Source organism: Cetorhinus maximus, chromosome 2 (assembly GCF_964194155.1).
Source record: "Cetorhinus maximus chromosome 2, sCetMax3.hap1.1, whole genome shotgun sequence".
NCBI lineage: Eukaryota > Metazoa > Chordata > Chondrichthyes > Lamniformes > Cetorhinidae > Cetorhinus > Cetorhinus maximus.
Window position 1 is genome coordinate 1,372,301 of NC_135880.1, and position 22,775 is coordinate 1,395,075.

The window sequence follows — 22,775 nt, forward strand, 5'->3', positions numbered from 1 at the left end:
GGTCATTCAGCCCATCATGACTGTACTGGATCTCTGCAAGCACAACTCACTTCGTCCCACTCTCCTACCCTTTCCTTGTAACCTTGCAAATTCTTTCTTTTCAGATTCTTATCCAATCCACAATTGAATCTGCCTCCATCACACTCTCTAGGGGCAGTACATTCCAGATCCTAGCTACTTGCTGCGTTAAAAGGTTTTTGCTCATGTCACCTTTGGTTCTTTTGCTATTGACCATAAATTGACATCCTTTGGCTCTCGACCCTTCTACCAGTTGGACCAGATTCTCCCTATCCAGCCTCATGACTGAACACCCGTATCAAATTTCCTCTCCACTTTCTCTAAGAGAACAGTCCCAGCTTCTCGGGTTTTGGGCAAGACGTAGGGGGACGTGAGGAAAAGGTTTTTTTTACAGAATGAGCAGTAATGACCAGGAGCCTGTTGCCTCTGGGGCTGGTGGAAGCAGAGACTTACTGGATTTCAAAAGGAAATTGAATGGGCACTTGAGGAAGATAAACTTATTTAGGGCTTTGGGCATAGAGTGGGGGATTAGAACTAATTAGATTGCACCGCAGAGAGCTGGCATGGTCTCCTATGCTGTAATGAATCTATGACCCTCCAACCTAACCTTGGAACTGAAGGTCCCTCATCCCTGAAATTCTCTTGTAAATCTTTCCTGCATCCTCTCTAATATCTTCATACCCTTCCTAAAGTGTGGTGCACAGAAGCAGTTACAATACACCAGTTCAGACTGAACCAGTGTTTTATAAAGGCTCACTGTAACTTCATTGCTTTTGTACCCTATGACTCTTTTTATAAAACCCAAAATCCTATTAACTTTCTTCTCAACCTGCCCTGTGCATATACCCACCCCCCACCCCGGTTCCTCTGTTCTGCATTCCCTTTATGATTGCACCCTTTGTTTTATATTGTCTCTTAGTGTTCTTCCTACCAAAATGAATCGCTGCAATCTTCTCTGCATTAAATTTCATCTGCCTCGTGTCTACCTATTCCAACAACCTGTCGGTGACCTTTTGAAGTTCTACACTATCCTCCTCCTCAGTTCACAATGCTTCCAAATTTCGGATCATCTGCAAATTCTGAAATTGTGCCCTGTGTTAAATTTCATCTGCCATGTGTCTGCCCGTTCCATTCCTCTTGAACTCTGTGTATCTCCTCATTATTTACTGTATTTCCAAATTTTGTGTCATCTGCAAATATTGAAATGATGCCCAGTTTGGGTCACTTATACATATATACATACCTATATATATTCCTGTTACTTTTCTTCCAGTTCAAAACGCTGATGGAACACTTGGATCCAGATGAAGAGGATGAAGATGGGGAAGTATCCGCCAGCACTGCAGCCCGAAATAAGGCAATCAATGCACTTCTCGGAGGAAGTAGCCCAAAAAACACTGCAGAAACAGATGATGAGGAGAGCGATGGGGAGGAGCGAGCAGGCGGAGGCATTGCAGGGGTAAGGAAACAGGAGTTGGTGTTATACTTATGGCCCATATAACTAGGAATGTAGGACTTAGGAGCAGGCCATACAATAAGATAATGGCTGATATGGTTGTGTTCTCAACTCCACTTTGCCGTCTGCCCCTATAACCCTCGATTCCCTTGTCTATCAAAAATCTAAGTCAGCCTTCAATAAATTCAATGACCCAGCCTCCACTGCTCTCTAGGGAAGAGAATACCACAGACCAACGACCCCTTGAGAGAAAAAAATTTGTCCTCATCTTAGCCTTGAAAGATAGACGTTTGATTCTTAAACTGTCTCCTGGTTCTAGTCTCTCCCTCAAAAGGAAACACCCTCCAGGTATCCACCTTGTCAAGTCCCCTCAGGATCTTGTGTTTCAATAAGGTCACCTCTCATTCTTCTAAACGCTAATAGGTATAGGCGCAACCTGCTCAACCCTTCTTCATAAGATAGCCCGTCATCAACTAAAAGAGGTAAATCCTTCTCAGGTGTATTTCCGCATATTTGCCCTACCCATTTGAGTTCATTTGCTTACATATCCTTAGACTGTATTTAAGAATTGCAACACAATTCCCCAGGTTCACTGGAACTTTGGGGAGGGATCTTCACATGTCTAACTTAGGGGTTCAGCTGTACCCATTGTGTGGGTGATGACACCTGCTGTATATCCCTAGCATTTTCTGACTGACTCAGGATGGCCAAGTCTCTCTCCATAGCCTGGTTAGAGTTACCCCTGAACTTCCCCTGTTGGTTTCAAAGTTGTTCTCAGAATGTGATGCACCTTTTGATCGAGTATAGGGGCTTCATATGGTAACACGGGGACTGTTAATCAGAGAGCCCAGAGCCAAATTATTTCATCAGTATTTTAGATCATGCATGTGATAATAATTGAAATGTCTCTGAATCACCTTAGGTGATTTGGCAAATGGAATGTAATATGGGAAAATGTGAAGTTGTCCACTTTGGCAGGAAGAATAGAAAAGCAGCATATTATTTAAACAGACTGCAGAACGCTGCAGTACAGAGGGATCTGGGTGTCCTTGTACATGAATCACAAAGTTAGCATGCAGGTACAGCAAATGATTAGGAAGGCAAATGGAATGTTGGCCTTTATTGCATTGGGGATGGAGTATAAAAATAGGGAAGCCTTGCTACACTGTACAGGACATTGGTGAGACTGCGCCTGGAGTATTGTGTATAATTTTAGTCTCCTTATTTAAAGAGGGACATACTTGCATTGAAGGTAGTTCAGAGAAGGCTCACCAGGCTTGCTTCCAGGGATGAAGGAGTTATCTTATGAGGAAAGGTTGAGCAGGTTGGGCCTATACTCATTGGAATTTAGGAGGATGTGAGGTGATCTTATCGAAACATAAGATTCTGAGTGGGCTTGATAGGGTAGATGCTGAGAGGATGTTTCCCTTCATGGGGGAGAATAAAACCAGGGAGCACAGTTTCAGAATATCCACAGAATCTTAATGGTGCAGAAAAAGGCCATTCAGCCCATCATGTCTGCACCAGCTCTCCAAATGAGTATTATGACCCAGTGCCATCATTGCCCTGCCTTTACCCCATACCCTTGTACATTGTTTCTATTCAAATAATCATCCAATACCCTCTCGAATGCCTCGATTGAACCTGTCTCCATCACACTTCCAGGCCGTGCATTCCAGACCCGAACCACTCGTTGTGTGAAAAAGTTTTTTCTCATCACACTTGATTCATTTGCAAATCACTTTAAATCTGTGCCTTCTTGTTCTTGATCCTTTTACAAGTGGGGACAGCTTCTCCCCATCTACTCTGTCCAGCCCTCATGATTTTGAATATCTCTATCAAACCTCCTCTTAGCCACCTTCTTTCCAAGGAGAACAGTCCCAACCTCTCATCTATCCTCATAGCTGAAGTTGCTCATCCCTGGAACCATTCTTGTAAACCCCTTCTGCACTCTCTCCAATGTGTTCACATCCCTCCTACAATATGGTGCCCAGTACTGTACACAATATTCTAGCTGAAATCTGATGAGTGTCTTATATGAATTCGGTATAACCTCCCTGCTTGTACTCTATGCCCCTATTAATAAAGCCCAGGATACTATATGCTTTATTAACTGCTCTCTCCACCTGTCCTGCTATCTTCAGTGATCTATGCACATATACACTCAAGCCTTTTTTCTCCTGCACCCCCTTCAAAATTTCACCCCTTATTTTATATTGTCTGTCCATGTTCTTCCTATCAAAATGTATCACCTCACATTTCTCCGCATTGAACTTCATCTGCCACCTATCTGCCCACTCCACCAACTTGTCTCTGTCCTCCTGAAGTTCCACATCGTCCTCCTCGCAGTTCACAACACTCCCAAACTTCATATCATCTGCAAACTCTGAAATTGTCCACTGCACACCAAGATCCTGATATATATCAGGAAAAGCAAGGGTCCCAATATCTACCCCTGGGGAACTCCACTACAAACCTTCCTCCAGACCAAAAAATATCCATTGACCATTACTGTCTGCTTCCTATTTTTTAGCTAATTTTGTATCCATGTTGCTACTGTCCCTTTTATTCCGAGCAGTAACTTTTCTCACAAGGTCTCTTGTGTGGCACTGTCTCAAATGCTTTATGAAAGTCCATCTACACCACATCAACAGCATTACCCTCATTGGCCTTTTCTGTTACCTCTTCAAAAAAACTCCAGCAAGTTAGTTAAACATGATTTCCCCTTTAGAAATCCATGCTGGCTTTTCCTTATCAACCCATGTTTTTCCATGTGACTACTAATTCTATCCCAAATAATTGTTTCTAGAATCTTTCCCACCACTGAAGTTAAACTGACTGGTCTGTAATTGCTGGGCTTATTCTTACCTTTTTTGAACAAGGGCGTAATATTTGCAATTCTCCAGTCCCCTGGCACCTCCCCTGAGTCTAGGGAAGACTGAAAGATTATGGCCAGTGCCCCTGCAATTTACACTCTCACTTCCTTCAATATCCTTGGATGCATCATCTCCAGTCCCGGTGCCTTGTCAACTTTAAGTACCAACAGTCTATTCAACACTTCCTCCTTATCAATTTTGAATCCTTCTGGTGACAGAGTTTCCTCGTCTGTCACCATGGCCTGGGTAGCATCTACCTCCTTGGTAAAGACGGATGCAAAGTATTCATTTAATAACTCAGCCATGGCCCCTTCGTCCATGTGAAAATTCCCTTTTAGATCCCTAATCGGCCCTACTCCTCCTCCACCCTTTTAATATTGATATGTCTATAGAAAACTTTGGGATTCCCCTTTATGTTGGCTGCCAATCTTTTCTCATAAGGGGTCTCTGCTGGAGGCTGGCTCATTGAATATACTCAAGACTGAGTTAGACAGATTTTTGATCTACAGGGATTTGAGGGTTGTGGGGGCAGGCAAGAAAGTGGCATTAAGGCCAGAGTCAGATCAGCCATGATCTTATTGACTGGTGGAGCAGGCTCAATGAACTGAATGGCCTACTCCTGCTCCTACTTACCTTTTTATGTTTGGGACAGGTGGGCATGGTGAAGGAGGATTTATATTTTACTCAATGTGCACCTAGGTAAATTATATTCTCCAGGTTCCCATTTCCCTCCTTTTTCAACCCTTCCCAGCCCACCAGGGAATGAGACAATGCAACCCTCTCTCCAATGCCCTGTTGTTATTCAGGCACCTAGTGCCTGTATTTCTCTTGGGATCTAGTGCTGTCATTACATAGGAGCAAGAGTAGCTTACTCCGCCATGATCCAGCTAAATCATGGTTGATCATTTACCTCCATTTTCCTACACTGTCCCCATATCGCTTGATGTCATTAGCATCTAGAAATCTATCAATCTGTCTTGAATATGACTGAGCTACCACCCTGAGTGAAGAAATTCCTTCTCATCTCAGTCCTAAATGGCTTCCCGTTATTCTGAGATTTTTGTCCCCTGGTTCTAGAACACCCAGCCAAGGGAAATGTCTTATCTGAATCCACCCTGTCGAGCCCCTTAAGAATTTTGGAAGTTTCAATGAGATCACCCTTCATTCCTCTAAACTCTAGAGGATACAGATCCAGTCTCCTCAATCTCTCCCAGGAATCAGTCTGGTGAATCTCTGTTGCACTCCCTATATGGCAAGTATATCCTTCCTTTGAGGATCAAAACTGTCCACAATACACCATATGCGGTCTCACCGTGGCTCAGACATGTTTGCATTTACTACTTTGGGCCCAGTGTTGTTTAGATACGCTCGCCTGTACTCTTGGGGTCTAGTGCTGTCTTTTAGCCACAGGTCCATCAACTAATGACTTCTCTTTCCAATCATCTCCAAGGCAACCAGAAGATCTAAACGACTGTCTGACCCAGGGGATCTGGGAGCTCAAATGCACGAGGCTGTGGAAGTGATGGATGTGATTGCCATTTGCTGCCCTAAGTATAAAGACAGACCACAGATTGCCAGAGTTGTGGAAAAGACCAGCAGTGGTTTCAGCGTTCATTGGATGGCCGGTTCATATAGTGGCTCTTGGACAGAGGCTAAACGCAGAGAGGGCCGTAAGCTGGTGCCTTGGGTTGATAGTATCAAAGAGTCGGACATCATTTACAAGAAAATTGCTCTGACAAGTGCAAATAAGCTGACTAACAAAGTTGTTCAGACTTTACGATCACTGTATGCAGCAAAAGAAGGATCTTCCTGCTAACACAACTAAAACTGCAGCCAAATTCACAGCAGTGAGGAGAATAAACTTGGGGCTAAAAGACCACATTCTGACAACACTTATAAAAAGAATGGTTTCACAGTCTGCAAAACTCCACTGGGATCCAGACACGGAGACAGACGACAAGAAGGAGCGATTGTCAGATACCATTTTCTCGTGGGAGCTTCCTTCGCTGTTGTACAGCCGAATCTTCTCGATTGATTTTAACTCCCACTGTATTATAGTTTAACAAAACGAAAAATTGTTTATATCTTGGAAAAAGAATTCTGTTTAAAAATAAAAGTTAAGTGAATGTTGGAATTTAGTCTGTTAATGTTCTTAATAAAGTGTTCTTGGAGTTTAACCTAGCAGCAATGGCTTTCTTTAGTGTAGCAGAAGTTCCAGAGAGAAGTTATTTTACAGGATGTACAATGCCAGACTGTGCTGGATATAATTTATTCTAATGAAAGCATGCAGTATCTGTGACCTACACAGGAGATTTTATTTGATTTTTTTTTGTTTTGTAAATGTAGATTTTAAATGTATTAGGGTCACTCTGGCAAAACACAAAAAAAGGGATCCCCAGCAAAAACAAACTGGCGGAACAAATACTGCAATAAATTTTTTACCTCTCTTTGTTACCTGTCTGTTTCCAGTTGGTTGTGTTTTTGATGTCAAGTGAATGTGCAGGAGGTTTGCATTTCCTCAGTGCTGGTGACAAATTCAGTAAAGAGAACCAACCTATTGTTGCTTTCTTCATGAATGCAACTTGCCTTCTGAATTAATGTCCGTCTGTGCACAATCTGAAAGAACATTTAATCTTTGATATACCTATTGAAAATGAGTAGACAGACAAGGAAATTGGAACCTTTGCACATCTCATTTTATGATCACTGTAGATACCAAACTCTCAATGTATGGTCATGAAGTTGGCCTTGTGTGTTCAACACTAATCTCTCACAGGCTGCCAGCCTCAGCCCAGCCAACAGGTTCAATGTGTGCTTGTCAGGAGCATCCTACCACAGTTGGACCAGACAAGGCTGTGCCCAGACACTCCATTGTGAGAGAGAGAAGGGAAAGTCTCCAGGCCCCATCTGCAGAAACTCATTTGGGAAGGACAATGGGAAAAATGTATTTCAGGAACTCACTTTGTGAAAGTTAAATAATAAGCAAACTACAAGAAAGAAATATTTGTCTTTTCAGAATAAATCATAGCTTATTTTTGTGGAATAGTTTGCTGAATGTAATTTGGTACACAAGTCTTATAAGTAAATTATAAGGGGCTTGTTTAATCACTCACCGTGACTCTCCATAACAAGGTGAGCTGTAACTGGTGATGCAACTAATTTAGGGACCTGATGGTTGGGGAGCAGATTTTAAACTAAACTCAAAGATAAATTCCAAAATTTGGGTTAAACCCTAAAGCACTTATGTTGTCTTCCACTAATACTAAAATAAAACACTGGGTGCTGAAAATAGCGAGCAGGACTGGCAGTATCTGGTGAGAAAGAATTAATGTTTTAGGTTGAAGATCCTGACCTGCTAGGTATTCCCAGCATTTTTTCTCTTTTGCTGTCAATGGACCATCACTGCACTTCCTACTCTCAAAAAATTCCTGATTGAAACTGCAGACTTCATTCAACTAATTTCATCCACTTTTTAAAAACTTACTAGGAGCAGTGGACAACTTGCATTAAGAGTAGAAACAGCTTTTAAAAGAGAAGTTGATACTGGTCAATATTTGGACTTAGATAAGTGACTGTAATGCAGCCTACTGTGTGTTGATTGGTTGTTTGAATTTGGGTTTCCCCACTCTTGCCATTAATACCTCAGGATAAGACTCCAGCCCTTCAAATCAGCACAGTGGAGTAATAAACCTTTTCACACCATGTTCTCTTCCTCACCCATGTAGGGTGAGGGGAAGGAGGAATCCTTAAGTAGTGACTGTTTGATTCCTGCTGATTCCACACCAGAGTTTTTCTCTTTTTTGCCTCTGCCTGGTGATCACATGGTTGGGGAGGCTGAAAGTGTTTAGTTGATATTCCAGCCAGTGTGGGGGACAGGCTTTATGAACTAGCTAGTCTTTACTTTGTCAATTTTGTATCAAGTCCAACGGACTCCTTACACCCTCTATCAGAGGGAGGGGTAGGGTCACCAGTTGCTGTCCAATCAGATCGGTGGGAGTAGCAATGAAAAGGAGAGTTGTAGAGAGTACCAGGTTATAGGCACCAAGACACTGAACCTGAGCAATGCTGTGTTCTTCAACAGTTCACTCCATTTATTAAATACACCCAATAAATTACAGTGATTCTTTACACCCAGAGACGTGAACACAGAAATCTGATTACTGGCCCCAAATGCATCTTCATTCAAAGGGCAGAAAAGTGCAAAAGTAGCAGAAAGGAGGAGCTTCTGCAGGATAAACTGACATCTATCGGTATAACTGGATCAAAGGGACAGAGGGCAGGACCTGTAGAAACGGTGAGTTCACCAACCAACAGTGGAAAAACATGCATTTCTGAAGCACCTTTCATGGCCTTAAGATGCCACAAAGCATTTTAGAACCTTCTGAAGTCCAGTCACTAGTATCGTAGGAAATCAATTTGTGCACAACAAGATCCCACAAGCTGCAATGAAATGAACATTGTCTTTTTTTGTTGATGTACAAACAGGATGAAAATACCAGCTGGGAATTCTAATCTGATAATAGGCTGAAATATACAGTGGTCAGAAGAAATTTGGGGTCGGAAGCAGACAGGGTGCAGCAGGTGACGCTCCCCTGCCCACTCCACAGAGAACCTCCCACACCCCAGATGTTTTAGTGAGCGTGAATGGTGAGTTATGCTCAATGAGCAGATGCAGATCTGTGGAACTGATCCTCATGGGCACTCAGATATCGTCAAAGATCCGGCTGCGAGACATCGAGAGATACCGTCCACTCGGTTGGTACCTAAAGGAAAAGGGAACAGAATCAGGGCTCAGCACAAACAACTCCAACTTCAGGCTGCAACTCGGGTTCACGAAAGACCTGACACCACACTGCTGCTAATACCCTCATGAATATACCACTAACCCTAACTGCCCCATTAACCCCCACCCGCCTCGTTACTGCAATGGGGTCCACAAGCTGCCCCCTGCCGCTGTGCTCCATACCTCCCCAGCTCGGAGTTCTGATCAGGGCCATCATCACTGAAGGAGTCAGCATTGAAATCCATTGGCTCCGGGTCCTGCAGCAGCTCCATACAATCCCTTTCTGACCTACTGTTCGAGCGGCAATACTTGGTGGAAGCTGAGAGAGAGAGATGCATTTGCAATCAGTACAAGTCAGTTAACACAGTCAAGATTCCTCAGTGTAATCTTCACTGAGGAACTGATAATTGAGGGAGACAACTATAAACAGAATACCAACAGGGACTGGGGGAAGAATGAAAAAGAAAAGGACAAAGCGTACACCCCAGAGAGCACACTGACCCAGAGAGCAAGAGCCAGACAAACAGAAACCAAGGAGCAGCAGAGAACAAGTAAGAGAGGGATGAACAGCCTCACTTACCGCGCTTTGTTGTATGTAGTGAATCAGGTATTTCAGAGTGAGAGCTCCTATTTCGTGTGAACTCCTCTTTTTGGTGTCCATAACGTTCCTTCCATTCCTGCCAAAAAATACAACTTTTTATACACAAGCACCATAAAAGGGGAGAACGAAAGGTGGAAAGAAACAGAGGTGGGTTCAGGATTTGAGGACCCGTTGCTTACCCTCCGACGACTCTCCCCGTCCTCCTGTCGCTGTCGTTTCCTCTTTTCTGCAAGAAAAACATGAAGCATTTGTCAGGGAACTGGTGACAACCACACTGCATGATACACAGCCTCACCCTAAACACAGGAAGCAAACATCCCCACATACACACAGCCACCTCTCCCACACAATCCCCATTCACATCCACACACACACACACACCAGCAATGCCCTGACCTCTCCCTGAGCTGAGTTAAAATGAGCTGAGATGCTGCAATTATGATTCTGATAAACACACTTCACCTCTTTTAATCAGCTCTTTCCCTTCATCCACAAGGTCAGATGTCATTTCATTGTCTCCCATAAATTGCTGGAAGCCAAGGAGGTTCAGGCAGCGCGTACCCAGGCTGATGAGAAAAATGTTCAAGGTAATGAGCACAACTTTGAGAATCCCATCAGCTCCCCCTCTACACTGTCCCCATCAAACACTCCCAGACAGGTACAGCACGGGGTTAGATACAGAGTAAAGCTCCCTCTACACTGTCCCCATCAAACACTCCCAGGCAGGTACAGCACAGGGTTAGATGTAGAGTAAAGCTCCCTCTACACTGTCCTCATCAAACACTCCCAGGACAGGTACAGCACGGGGTTAGATACAGAGTAAAGCTCCCTCTACGCCATCCCCATCAAACACTCCCAGGACAAGTACAACACAGGGTTAAATACAGAGTAAAACTCCCTCTACACTGTTCCCATCAAACTCTCCCAGGACAGGTACAACATGGGGTTAGATACAGAGTAAAGCTCCCTCTATACTGTCCCCATCAAACACTCCCATAGCAGGTACAGTATGAGGTTAGATACAGGTTACCTGAAGTAGGTAGCAATGCAGAGGATGACAACCAGCATAGGATAATATATGTAAAAGCCGTCTGCGATGAAGGAGATCACCCGCATTGAGCCCATAATCTGAAGACAGAGAGGAGACGTCACTAAACCAGGCAAGCGCCATCACCCCAACATCACCGATCATCACTACAATCTTAAACAAAAATAACAATACCTGGAAAAACTCAGCAGGTCTGGCAGCATCTGCAGAGAGGAGCACAGTTAACGTTTCGAGTCTGAATGACTCTTCAACAGAACTAAGTAAAAATAGAAGAGAGGTGAAATATAAGGTGGTTTAAGGGGGGGGGGTTGGAACAAGAAGAGCTGGATAGAGGGCCAGTGATAGGACAAAGAGGTGTTGAAGGTGGTGATATTATCTAAAGGAATGTGCTCACTAAGGGTAGAAAGCAGGAGAAGCAAGGTACAGATAGCCCTAGCGGGGGTGGGGTGGGGTGAAGGAATCGAAATAGGATAAAAGGTAGAGATAAAACAATGGATGGAAATACATTTAAAAATAATGGAAATAGGTGGGAAAAGAAAAATCTATATAAATTATTGGAAAAAAGGGGGATTGGAAAGGGGGTGGGCATGGAGGAGAGAGTTCATGATCTAAAATTGTTGAACTCAATATTCAGCCCGGAAGGCTGTAAAGTGCCTAGTCGGAAGATGAGGTGCTGTTCCTCCAGTTTGCGTTGAGCTTCACTGGAACAATGCAGCAGGCCAAGGATGGACATGTGGGCATGACAGCAGGGTGGAGTGTTGAAATGGCAAGCGACAGGGAGGTCTGGGTAATGCTTGCGGACAGACCGAAGGTGTTCTGCAAAGCGGTCCAGTCTGCGTTTGGTCTCTCCAATGTAGAGGAAACCGTATTGGGAGCAGCGAATGCAGTAGACTAAATTGAGGGAAGTGCAAGTGAAATGCTGCTTCACTTGAAAGGAGTGTTTGGGCCCTTTGACGGTGAGGAGGGGGTAAGTAAAGGGGCAGGTGTTGCACCTTCTGCGGTTGCATGGGAAGGTGCCGTGGGAGGGGGTTGAGGTGTAGGGGGTGATGGAGGAGTGGACCAGGGTGTCCCAGAGGGAACGATCCCTGCAGAATGCCACCACTTACAATCATCCCTGACACTCCCGTCACCCTGACACCCTTGACACTGCCGTCACCCTCGACACTGCCGTCACCCTCGACACTGCCGTCACCCTCGACACTGCCGTCACCCTCGACACCCCCGTCACTCTGACACCCCCGTCACCCTGACACCCCCGTCACCCTGACACCCCCGTCACCCTGACACCCCCGTCACCCTGACACCCCCGTCACCCTGACACTCCCGTCACCCCCGTCACCATGACACCCCCGCCACCCCCGTCATCCCCGACACTCCCGTCACCCTGACACTCCCGTCACCCCATAGAACCATAGAACACTACAGCAGAGAAAACAGGCCATTCGGCCCTTCTAGTCTGTGCTGAAAATTTATTCCGCTAGTCCCATTGACCTGCACCTAGTCCATAACCCTCCAGACCTCTCCCATCCATCTATCTATCTAATTTATTCTTAAAACTTAAGAGTGAGCCCGCATTTACCACGTCAGATGGTAGCTCGTTCCACACTCTCACCACTCTCTGAGTGATGAAGTTCCCCCTAATGTTCCCCCTAAACCTTTCCCCTTTCACCCTAAAGCCATGTCCTCTGGTGTTTATCTCTCCTAATCTAAGTGGAAAGAGCCTACTCGCATTTACTCTGTCTATACCCCTCATAATTTTGTAAACTTCTAGCAAATCTCCCCTCATTCTTCTACGCTCCAAGGAATAAAGTCCTAACCTGTTTAATCTTTCCCTGTAACTCAACTCCTTAAGACCCGGCAACATCCTAGTAAATCTTCTCTGCACTCTCTCAATCTTACTGATATCCTTCCTGTAGTTAGGCGACCAGAACTGCACACAATACTCCAAAGTTGGCCTCACCAATGTCTTATACAACCTCACCATAACATCCCAACTCCTATACTCAATACTTTGATTTATGAAGTCCAGTATGCCAAAAGCTTTCTTTACAACCCTGTCTACCTGTGACGCCACTTTCAGGGAATTATGTATCTGAACTCCCAGATCCCTTTGTTCCTCCACACTCCTCAATGCCCTACCATTTACTGTGTATGTCCTACCTTGGTTTGACCTTCCAAAATGTAACACCTCACACTTTTCCGCATTAAATTCCATCTGCCATTTTCTGGCCCATTTTTCCAGTTGGTCCAGATCCCTCTGCAAGCTTTGAAAGCCTTCCTCGCTGTCCACAACGCCTCCAATCTTAGCGTCATCAGCAAACTTGCTGATCCAATTCACCGCATTATCATCCAAATCATTGATATAGACAACAAACAACAATGGTCCCAGTACAGATCCCTGAGGCACACCACTAGTCACAGACCTCCAGTCTGAGAAGCAATCATTCACTACCACTCTCTGTCTTCTCCCACACAGCCAATTTCGAATCCAGTTTACAACCTCTCCATGGATACCAAGTGTCTGAACCTTCTGAACTAACCTCCCATGTGGGACTTTGTCAAAGGCCTTACTAAAGTCCATGTAGACAACATCCACAGCCTTTCCGTCATCTACTTTCTTGGTAACCTCCTCGACAAACTCTACAAGGTTCGTTAAACACGACCTACCACGCACAAAGCCATGCTGACTATCCTTAATCAGCCCTTGGCTGTCCAAATAATTATATATCCGATCTCTCAGAACACCTTCCAATAATTTACCTACTACTGACGTCAGGCTCACTGGCCTGTAATTACCTGGTTTACTTTTGGAGCCTTTTTTAAACAACGGAACAACATGAGCTACCCTCCAATCCTCCGGCACCTCAACCGTGGCTAAGGACATTTTAAATATTTCTTCCAGGGCCCCTGCAATTTCTACACTAGTCTCCCTCAGGTCCGAGGGAATATCATGTCAGGCCCGGGGGATTTATCTACCTTTATTCGCTGTAAGGCAGCAAGCACCTCCTCCTCTTTAATCCCTATATGTTCCATGAAACTACTGCTTGTTTCCCTTCCTTCCTTATACACAATGCCAGTTTCCTGAGTAAATACTGATGCAAAAAAACTGTTTAAGATCTCCCCCATCTCGTGAGGCTCCACACATAGACGACCACTCTGATCTTCAAGGGGACCAATTGTGTCCCTTACTTTCCTTTTACTCTTAATATACTTGTAGAAACCGTTCGGGTTTACCTTCACATTATCTGCCAAAGCAACCCCATGTCTTCTTTTTGCCTTCCTGGTTTCCTTTTTTAGTATTTTCTTACATTTTCTATACTCTACAAGTACCTCATTTGCTTCTTGTTACCTATACCTGCTATACACCTCTCTCTTCTTCTTAACCAGATCGCCAATATCCCTTGAAAACCAAGGTTCCCTATGCCTGTTAACTTTGCCTTTAATCCTGACAGGAACATGCAAACTCTGCACTCTCAAAATTTCGCCTTTGAATGCCTTCCACTTACTGAACACATCCTTGCCAGAAAACAACTTATCCCAATCCACTCTTCCTAGATCCTTTCTCATTTCCACAAAATTGGCCTTTCTCCAATTTAGAATCTCAACTCGAGGACCAGACCTATCCTTATCCATAATTAGCTTAAAACTAACGACATTGTGGTCACTGGACCCAAAATGTTCGCCTACACATACTTCTGTCAACTGACCTGTCTGGTTCCCTAATAGGAGGTCAAGTATTGCATCCTCTCTCGTTGGTAGCTCTATATATTGATTTAGAAAACTTTCCTGAACACATTTGACAAACTCCAAGCCATCCAGCCCTTTTACAGTATGGGAGTCCCAGTCAATATGTGGAAAGTTAAAATCTCCTACTATCACAACTTTCTGTTTCTTACATTGATCTGCTATCTCTCTACAGATTTGCTCCTCCAATTCTCTCTGACGATTGGGCGGTCTATAATACAACCCTATTAGTGTGGTCACACCTTTCCCATTCCTCAGCTCCACCCATATGGCCTCTGTAGACGAGCCCTCCGGGCTGTCCTGCTTATGCACAGCTGTGATATTTTCCCTGACTAGTAATGCCACTCCTCCCCCTTTCATCCCTCCCCCTCTATCACGTCTGAAACAACGGAACCCCGGAACATTGAGCTGCCAGTCCTGCCCCTCCTGCAACCAAGTCTCACTAATAGCAATAATGTCGTAATCCCACGTGCCAATCCACGTCTTAAGCTCATCTGCCTTTCTGACAATACTCCTTGCATTGAAATAGATGCACCTGAGAACATTTCTATCACGTACTGACCCTTGATTTCTGTCTATACATGCATTCCTCGCTTGACCTTTATCCTCCTCCATCTGCTCTAACACTCTGGTTCCCCTCCCCCTGCAAATCTAGTTTAAATGCCCCGGAGCAGCACTAGTAAACCTACCCGCAAGGATGTTAGTCCCCCTCCAGTTCAGGTGCAAACCGTCCCGTCGGAACAGATCCCACCTTCCCTGGAACAGAGCCCAATTGTCAAGAAACATGAAGCCCTCCCTCCTGCACCATCTCCTTAGCCACGTATTTAGCTGCATTATCCTTCTATTTCTAGCCTCACTAGCACGTGGCACGGGTAGCACTCCTGAGATCGTAACCCTGGAGGTCCTGTCCTTCAACTTTGCACCTAACTCCCTAAACTCTCTTTGCAGGACCTCCTCCTCCTTCCTATCCACGTCATTGGTCCCTACATGGACCACGACATCTGGCTGCTCACCCTCCCTCCTGAGAATACTGAGAACTCGATCCGAGATATCGCGGACCCTGGCACCAGGGAGGCAACAGACCATCTGGGATTCTCGATCTCTCCCACAGAACCTCCTATCTGTCCCCCTAACTATCGAATCCCCTATCACTACTGCTCTCCTCTTTTCCCTCCCTCCTATCTGAGCTGAGGGTCCAGCCTCGGTGCCAGAGTCGCGACCACTACAACTTGTCCCTGGTAGGTCGTCCCCACCAACAGTATCCAAAATGGTATACCTATTGTTGATGGGAACGGCCACAGGGGTGCTCTGCTCTTTCTGTCTATTCCCCTTCCCTCTCCTGACATTCACCCAGCTGCTTGCATCCTGACTTTTAGGGGTGACTGTCTCCCTGAAGCTCCTGTCTATTACTGCCTCTGCCTCCCGAATGATCCGAAGTTCATCCAACTCCAGCTCCAGTTCCCTAACTCGGCTTCTCAGGATCTGCAGCTGGATGCACCTTTTGCAGGTGTAGTCATCAGGGACAATTGTGCTGTCCCTGACTTCCCACATGCTGCATTCGGAGCACTCGACTGCCCCAACTGCTGCCTCCATTACCTACTCCTAATTTACTTAAAAGGACTTTACCCGGCCCTACCCCACTGGGAGCAAGCTCGTCCTCAGCCTCTGCTCGCCAAGCCTCTCGAGCCAAAGCCTCAAAGCCCCGACACCCCCGTCTCCCCCGTCACCCTGACAACCCCGTCAGTCTGTGCCTTCCCTTGTCTCTCACCGAGGTATATGCTGTCTGCTCTCTGGCCTGGTGTGAAATTGCAGAATCCATGTGGATCAGTCCCAAGAAGTTCAGGCATAGCGGCGGTGTCAATCGGCAGAACAGCCTGTAAAACAGAACACAGTTAAACCCCGCTCACAGGGTCCACACCGTATACCCCACCCTACCCCACTATATACCCCACCCCCAGAGATTCCCACTGGGCTAGTTAAGCCTTAGGCTGCTATGGAGCTGTCTCTGGACAGGGCAGATGGAGAGTTTCTGTAACTGAAAATCAGGAAATGTCAGACTTTAACAGGCTTGTTAAATACTGAATTAGAATCAATCTTCCCAATGTGGAATAAGGATAAAACAACAGAGATACAAATAAAAAGAAAATAAATCAAGGGGAGGAACAGACAAGATTTGGAAGCAGTTCAGAGAAGGTTTACCAGACTAATACCTGGAATGGGTGGGTTGTCTTATGAGGAAAGGTTGGACAGGTTAGGCTTGTATTGCTGGAGTTTAGAAGAGTAAGAGGCGACTTGATTGAAACATATAAGATCCTGAGGGGACTTGACAGGGTGGATGTGGAGAGGATGCTTCCTCTTGTGGGAGAATCTAGAACTAGGGGTCACTGTTTACAAATAAGGGGTCGCTCATTTAAGACAGAGATGAGGCAAAATTATTTCACTCAAAGAGGCACAAGGGGGGAGGATTAAGAGTGCAAGGGCAATCGTGGGAGGAGACTCAATAGTGAGGGGTGCAAACAGGCACTTCTGTGGCCGTAGACGTGAGTCCAGGATGGGTCCAGGGTTGCCTCCCTGGTGCCAGGGTCAAGGATGTCAGAGAACAGCTGCAGAGCATTCTGAAGGGGGAGGGCGAACAGTCAGAGGTCGAGGTTCACATTGGTACCAACGACATAGGTAGGAAGAGGGATGAGGTCCTGCAAACAAGAATTTAGGGAACTTGATAGCAGATTAAAAAGCAGGACCTCAAAGGTTGTAATCTCTGGATTACTCACTTTTTTTTGGTTCATTCATGGGATGTGGGTTTCGCTGGCTAGGCCAGCATTTATTACCCATCCGTAGTTGCCCTTGAGAAGGTGGTGGTGAGCTGCCTTCTTGAACTGCTGCAGTCCATGTGGTGTAGGTGCACCCACAGTGCTGTCAGGGAGGGAGTTCCAGGATTTTGACCCAGCGACAGTGAAGGAACGGTGATATATTTTCAAGTCAGGATGGTGAGTGACTTGAAGGGGAACTTCCAGGTGGTGGTGTTCCCATCTATCTGCTGCCCTTGTCCTTCTAGATGGTAGTGGTCGTGGGTTTGGAAGGTGCTGTGGAAGGAGCCTTGGTGAATTCCTGCAGTGCATCTTGTAGATGGTACACACTGCTGCTACTGTGCATCGGTGGAGGAGAGTTTTCCCCAATTCCCATTGACTCCAGTTTTACTAGGGCCCCTTGATGCCACACTTGGTCAAATGCTGCCTTGATGTCAAGGGCAGTCACTCTCACCTCATCTTGGGAGTTCAGCTCTTTTGTCCATGTTTGAACCAAGGCTGTAATGAGGTCAGGAGCTGAGTGGCCCTGGCGGAACCCAAATTGAGCATCAGTGAGCAGGTTATTGCTAAACAAGTGCCGCTTGATAGCACTGTTGATGACCCCTTCCATTACTTTACTGATGATGGAGAGTAGACTGAAGGGGCGGTAATTGGCCGGGTTGGATTTGTCCTGCTTTTTGTGTACAAGACATACCTGGGCAATTTTCCACATAGCCGGGTAGTTGCCAGTGTTGTAGCTGTACTGGAACAGCTTGGCTAGGGGCGCGGCAAGTTCTGGAGCACAAGTCTTCAGTACTATTGCCGGAATATTGTCAGGGCCCACAGCCTTTGCAGTATCCAGCGCCTTCAGCCGTTTCCTGATATCATGTGGAGTAAATTGAATCGGCTGAAGATGGGCATCCGTGATGGTGGGGACCTCCGGAGGAGGCCGAGATGGATCAACCACTCGGCACTTCTGGCTGAAGATAGTTGCGAATGCTTTTGCCTTATCTTTTGCACTGATGTACAGGCTCCTCCATCATTGAGGCTGGGCATATTTGTGGAGCCTCCTCCTCCAGTGAGTTGTTTAATTGTCCACCACCATTCACGACTGGATGTGGCAGGACTGCAGAGCTCAGATCTGATCCATTGGTTGTGGGATCGCTTAGCTCTGTCTATCACTTGCTGCTTATGCTGTTTGGCATACAAATAATCCTGTTTTATAGCTTCACCAGGTTGACACCTCATTTTTAGGTATGCCTGGTGCTGCTCCTGGCATGCCCTCCTGCACTCTTCATTGAACCAAGGTTGATCTCCTGGCTTGATGGTAATGGTAGAGTGGGGGATATGCTGGGCCATGAGGTTACAGATTGTGTTCGAGTACAATTCTGCTGCTGCTGATGGCCCACAGAACCTCATGGATGCCCAGTGTTGGGTTGCTAGATCTGTTCGAAATCTATCCCATTTAGCACGGTGGTATTGCCACACAACACGATGGAGGGTATCCTCAATATGAAGGTGGGACTTTGTCTCCACAGTGACTGTGCAGTGGTCACTCCTACCGATACTGTCATGGGCAGATACATCCTGCGACAGGCAGGTTGGTGAGGATGAGGTCAAGTATGTCTTTCCCTCTTGTTGGTTCCTTCACCACCTGCTGCAGACCCAGTCTAGCAGCTATGTCATTTAGGACTTAGTGGTGCTACCGTGCCACTCTTGGTGATGGACATTGAATTCCCCCACCCAGAGTACATTCTGTGTCCTTGCCACCCTCAGTGCTTCCTCCAAGTGGTGTTCAACATGGAGGAAGCACTGATTCATCAGCTGAGGGAGGGCGGTACGGGGTAATCAGCAGGAGGTTTCCTTGCCCATGTTTGACCTGATGCCACGAGACTTCATGGGGTCTGGAGTCGATATTGAGGACTCCCAGGGTAACTCCCTCCCGACTGTATACCACTGTGCTGCCACCTCTGCTGGGTCTGTCCTGCTGGTGGAACAGGACATACCCAGGGATGGTGATGGTGGTGTCTGGGACACTATCTGTAAGGTATGATTCTGTGAGGATGACAATGTCAGGCTGTTGCTTGACTAGTCTGTGAGACAGCTCTCCCAATTTTGGCACTAGCCCCCAGATGTTAGTAAGGAGGACTTTGCAGGGTTGACAGGGCTGAGATGCTGTTGTTGTTTCCGGTGTCTCGGTCGATGTCGCGTGGTCCGTCCGGTTTCATTCCTTTTTTGTGACTTTGTAGCGGTTTGTTACAACTGAGTGTCTGGCTCGGTCATTTCAGAGTCAACCACATTGCTGTGGGTCTGGAGTCACATGTAGGCCAGACCAGGTAAGGACGGCAGATTTCCTCCCTAAAGGACATTAGTGAACCAGATGGGTTTTTACAACCATCGACAATGGTTTCATGGTCATCATCAGACTTTTAATTCCAGATTTTTATTGAATTGAAATTCCACCATCTGCTGTGGTGGGATTTGTACCTGGGGCCCCAGAGCCTCACCCTGGGTCTCTGCATTACTAGTCCAGCGACAATACCACGATGCCATCGCCATCCCCTGTGCCACGTGCTAGTGAGTATAGGAATAGCAGGATAGAGAGGATGAATGCGTGGCTGAAAAGATGGTGCAGGAGGGAGGGCTTCAGTTTCCTGGATCACTGGGTCTGTTTCTGGCGAAGGTGGGGTCTTTACAAGTCGGACGGGTTGCAACTGAACCGGAGCAGGACCAACATCCTTGCAGAGAGGTTTGTTAGTGCTGTTGGGGGGTGGGGTTTAAACAAATTTGGGAGGGGGATGGGATACAGAGTGGAGGTACGGTAGGGGGTGATGCACAGCCAAATGTAGAAGAGAAACTAAGTCAGTCTGGAAGGCAGAGCAAATATAGGCCTGTTAAGGCACAAAGGAATAATACAAGGCTGGACTGCATCTATTTTAACGCAATGAGTCTTACAAATAAGGTAGATAAATTGAGGGCATTGATTAACACATGTGAATGTGATATTGTTGCTATCACAGAGACATGGTTGGGGGAAGGGCAGGACTGGCAGCTCAATATTCCAGGGTATAGAATCTTCAGGCGTGACGGGGGTGGGTGTAAAAGAGGAGGTGGCATTACATTGTTGATCAAGGGTCAATTGCTGCAGTAAAGTGGGATGGCATCTTAGAAGGTTCCTCAAATGAGGTCATATGGATAGAACTTAAAAACAAAAAAGGGGCAATCACTTTGCTGGAAGTGTACTATAGGCCTCCAAATAGTCAGGAAGAGATAGAGGAGCAGATATGTAGGCAAATCTCAGAGAAGTGTAAAAATAGTAGGGTAATAATAATAGGGGATTTCAGCTTCCCCAGTATTAACTGGGAAAGTCTTAGTGTGAAAGGCTTAAAGGGGACGGAATTCTTAAAGTGCACCCAGGAGAGCTTTTTGAGCCAACACATCCTACAAGAGAAGGGGCGGTACTGGACCTAATCTTAGGGAATGAAGCCTGGCAAGTGGTAGAAGTGTCAGTGGGGGAGCATTTCAGGGATAGTGACCATAACTCTAAGATTTAAGGTAGTTATGGAAAAGGACAAAGATGGACCAGAAATAAAGGTCCTGAATTGGGGGAAGGCCGATTTTAATATGATAAGACAGGATCTGGCCAAAGTGGACTGGGAACAGCTACTTGTAGGAAAGTCTACATCAGACCAGTGAGAGTCATTCAAAAAGGAAATAGTGAGAGTTCAGGGCCAACATGTTCCCATAACAATACCCATACATGGATTTCAGTAAGGCCTTTGACAAGGTCCCTCATGGCAGACTGGTACAGAAGGTAAAGTCGCACGGGATCAGAGGTGAGCTGGCAAGATGGATACAGAATTGGCTTGGTCATAGAAGACAGAGGGTAGCAGTGGAAGGGTGCTTTTCTGAATGGAGAGCTGTGACTAGTGGTGTTCCGCAGGGATCAGTGCTGGGACCTTTGCTGTTTGTAGTATATATAAATGATTTGGAGGAAAATGTAACTGGGCTAATTAGTAAGTTTGCAGACGATACTAAGGTTGGAGGAGTTGCAGATAGTGAAGAGGATTGTCAAAGGATACAACGGGATATAGATCGGTTGGAGACTTGGGCGGAGAAATGGCAGATGGAGTTTAATACGGACAAATGCGAGGTAATGCATTTTGGAAGGTCTAATACAGGCAGGAATTATACAGTAAATGGCAGAACCCTTAAGTGCATTGACGGGCAGAGGGATCTGGGTGTACAGGTCCACAGTTCACTGAAAGTGGCAACGCAGGTGGATAAGGTAGTCAGGAAGGCATATGGCATGCTTGCCTTCATTGGCAGGGGTATTGAGTATAAAAGCTGGGAAGTCATGCTGCAGCTGTATAGAACTTTTGTTAGGCCACACTTGGAATATTGCGTGCAACTCTGGTCACCACATTATCAGAAGGATATGGAGGCATTGGAGAGGGTGCAGAGGAGGTCTACCAGGATGTTGCCTGGTCTGGAGGTTATTAGGTATGGGGAGAGGTTGGAGAAACTCGGATTGTTCTCACTAGAGCGACAGAGATTGAGGGGCGACTTGATAGAAGTTTACAAAATTATGAGTGGCATGGACAGAGTAGATAGTCAGAAGCTTTTTCCCAGGATGGAAGAGTCAATTACTAGGGGACATAGATTTAAGGTGAGAGGAGAAAACTATAGAGGAGATGTGCGGGGCAAGTTTTTTTACACAGAGGGTAGTGAGTGTCTGGAATTCGCTGCCAGAGGAGGTGGTGGAAGCAGGTACGATAGTGGTGTTTAAGAGGCAGCTTGACAAATACATGAATAGGATGGGAATAGAGGGATACGGACCCCGGAAGTGCAAAATGTTTTAGTTGACGGGCAATATGATCGGCGCAGGTTTGGAGGGCCGAAGGGCCTTTTCCTGTGCTGTACTTTTCTTTGTTCTTTATAAAGGTGAAGGGTAAGACCAACAAGCCCAGGGAACCCTGGGTGTCAAGTGTTATAGAGGATTAGAAAAGGAAGAAAAAGGAGGCTTATGACAGATACAGAGGCTGAAAACAGTGGAAGCCCAAGAGGAGTATAGAAAGCGTAAGGGGTGTCAGGAAGAGATATTAATGTGTATAATGTTATTGGATTTTTTTTTTTGAATAGAGGTTTAGTGTTTGTGTGTGTTAATAGGATTAAAGCCAGTTAGTCTGGGTGCTTTGATGTATAGTAGTTGAGATGTAAACAGAGGTAGAGGTACATTTGCATTTTGTTGAATAGAGCATTCAAGAGTGGGAGTAAATCTTGCACCTAGCTAGGAGACACCAAGCAATGTTTATATTACTAATTAAACTGGCACTATGAAAGGGGCTCAAAGGGCCTGGTGATACAATGAAAACTTACATTCAAAGGGGAGGCTGGGTATAACAGAAGGCAGTTTGTCTGTGCAGGTCAGAGATGTGTAAGATCAAAGCCTGTAAACCTACA

The 22,775-nt window shown here is 45.8% G+C and overlaps 2 protein-coding genes across 8 annotated transcripts in view; one reads left to right on the forward strand and one right to left on the reverse strand.

The window, feature by feature from the left end:
* The window catches only part of LOC144691642 (nipped-B-like protein), a 564,605-nt gene extending 557,805 nt beyond the window's left edge, over positions 1–6,800 (forward strand). For all 7 annotated transcript variants that reach the window (XM_078559979.1, XM_078559947.1, XM_078559954.1 and 4 more), the window contains 2 exons: positions 1,292–1,477; positions 5,801–6,800. In XM_078559979.1, coding sequence (XP_078416105.1) covers positions 1,292–1,477; positions 5,801–6,166 — 552 coding nt within the window. In that variant the 3' untranslated portion in view covers positions 6,167–6,800. The remainder of the gene's footprint in view (positions 1–1,291; positions 1,478–5,800) is intronic.
* A 1,616-nt stretch (positions 6,801–8,416) lies between these two features.
* Positions 8,417–22,775, reverse strand: part of lmbrd2b (LMBR1 domain containing 2b) — a 69,051-nt gene continuing 54,692 nt past the window's right edge. The window contains exons 11-17 of the mRNA XM_078560015.1: positions 16,295–16,400; positions 10,765–10,862; positions 10,197–10,300; positions 9,914–9,960; positions 9,714–9,810; positions 9,317–9,452; positions 8,417–9,113 (exon numbers count right to left, since the gene is read on the reverse strand). Coding sequence (XP_078416141.1) covers positions 9,053–9,113; positions 9,317–9,452; positions 9,714–9,810; positions 9,914–9,960; positions 10,197–10,300; positions 10,765–10,862; positions 16,295–16,400 — 649 coding nt within the window. The 3' untranslated portion in view covers positions 8,417–9,052. The remainder of the gene's footprint in view (positions 9,114–9,316; positions 9,453–9,713; positions 9,811–9,913; positions 9,961–10,196; positions 10,301–10,764; positions 10,863–16,294; positions 16,401–22,775) is intronic.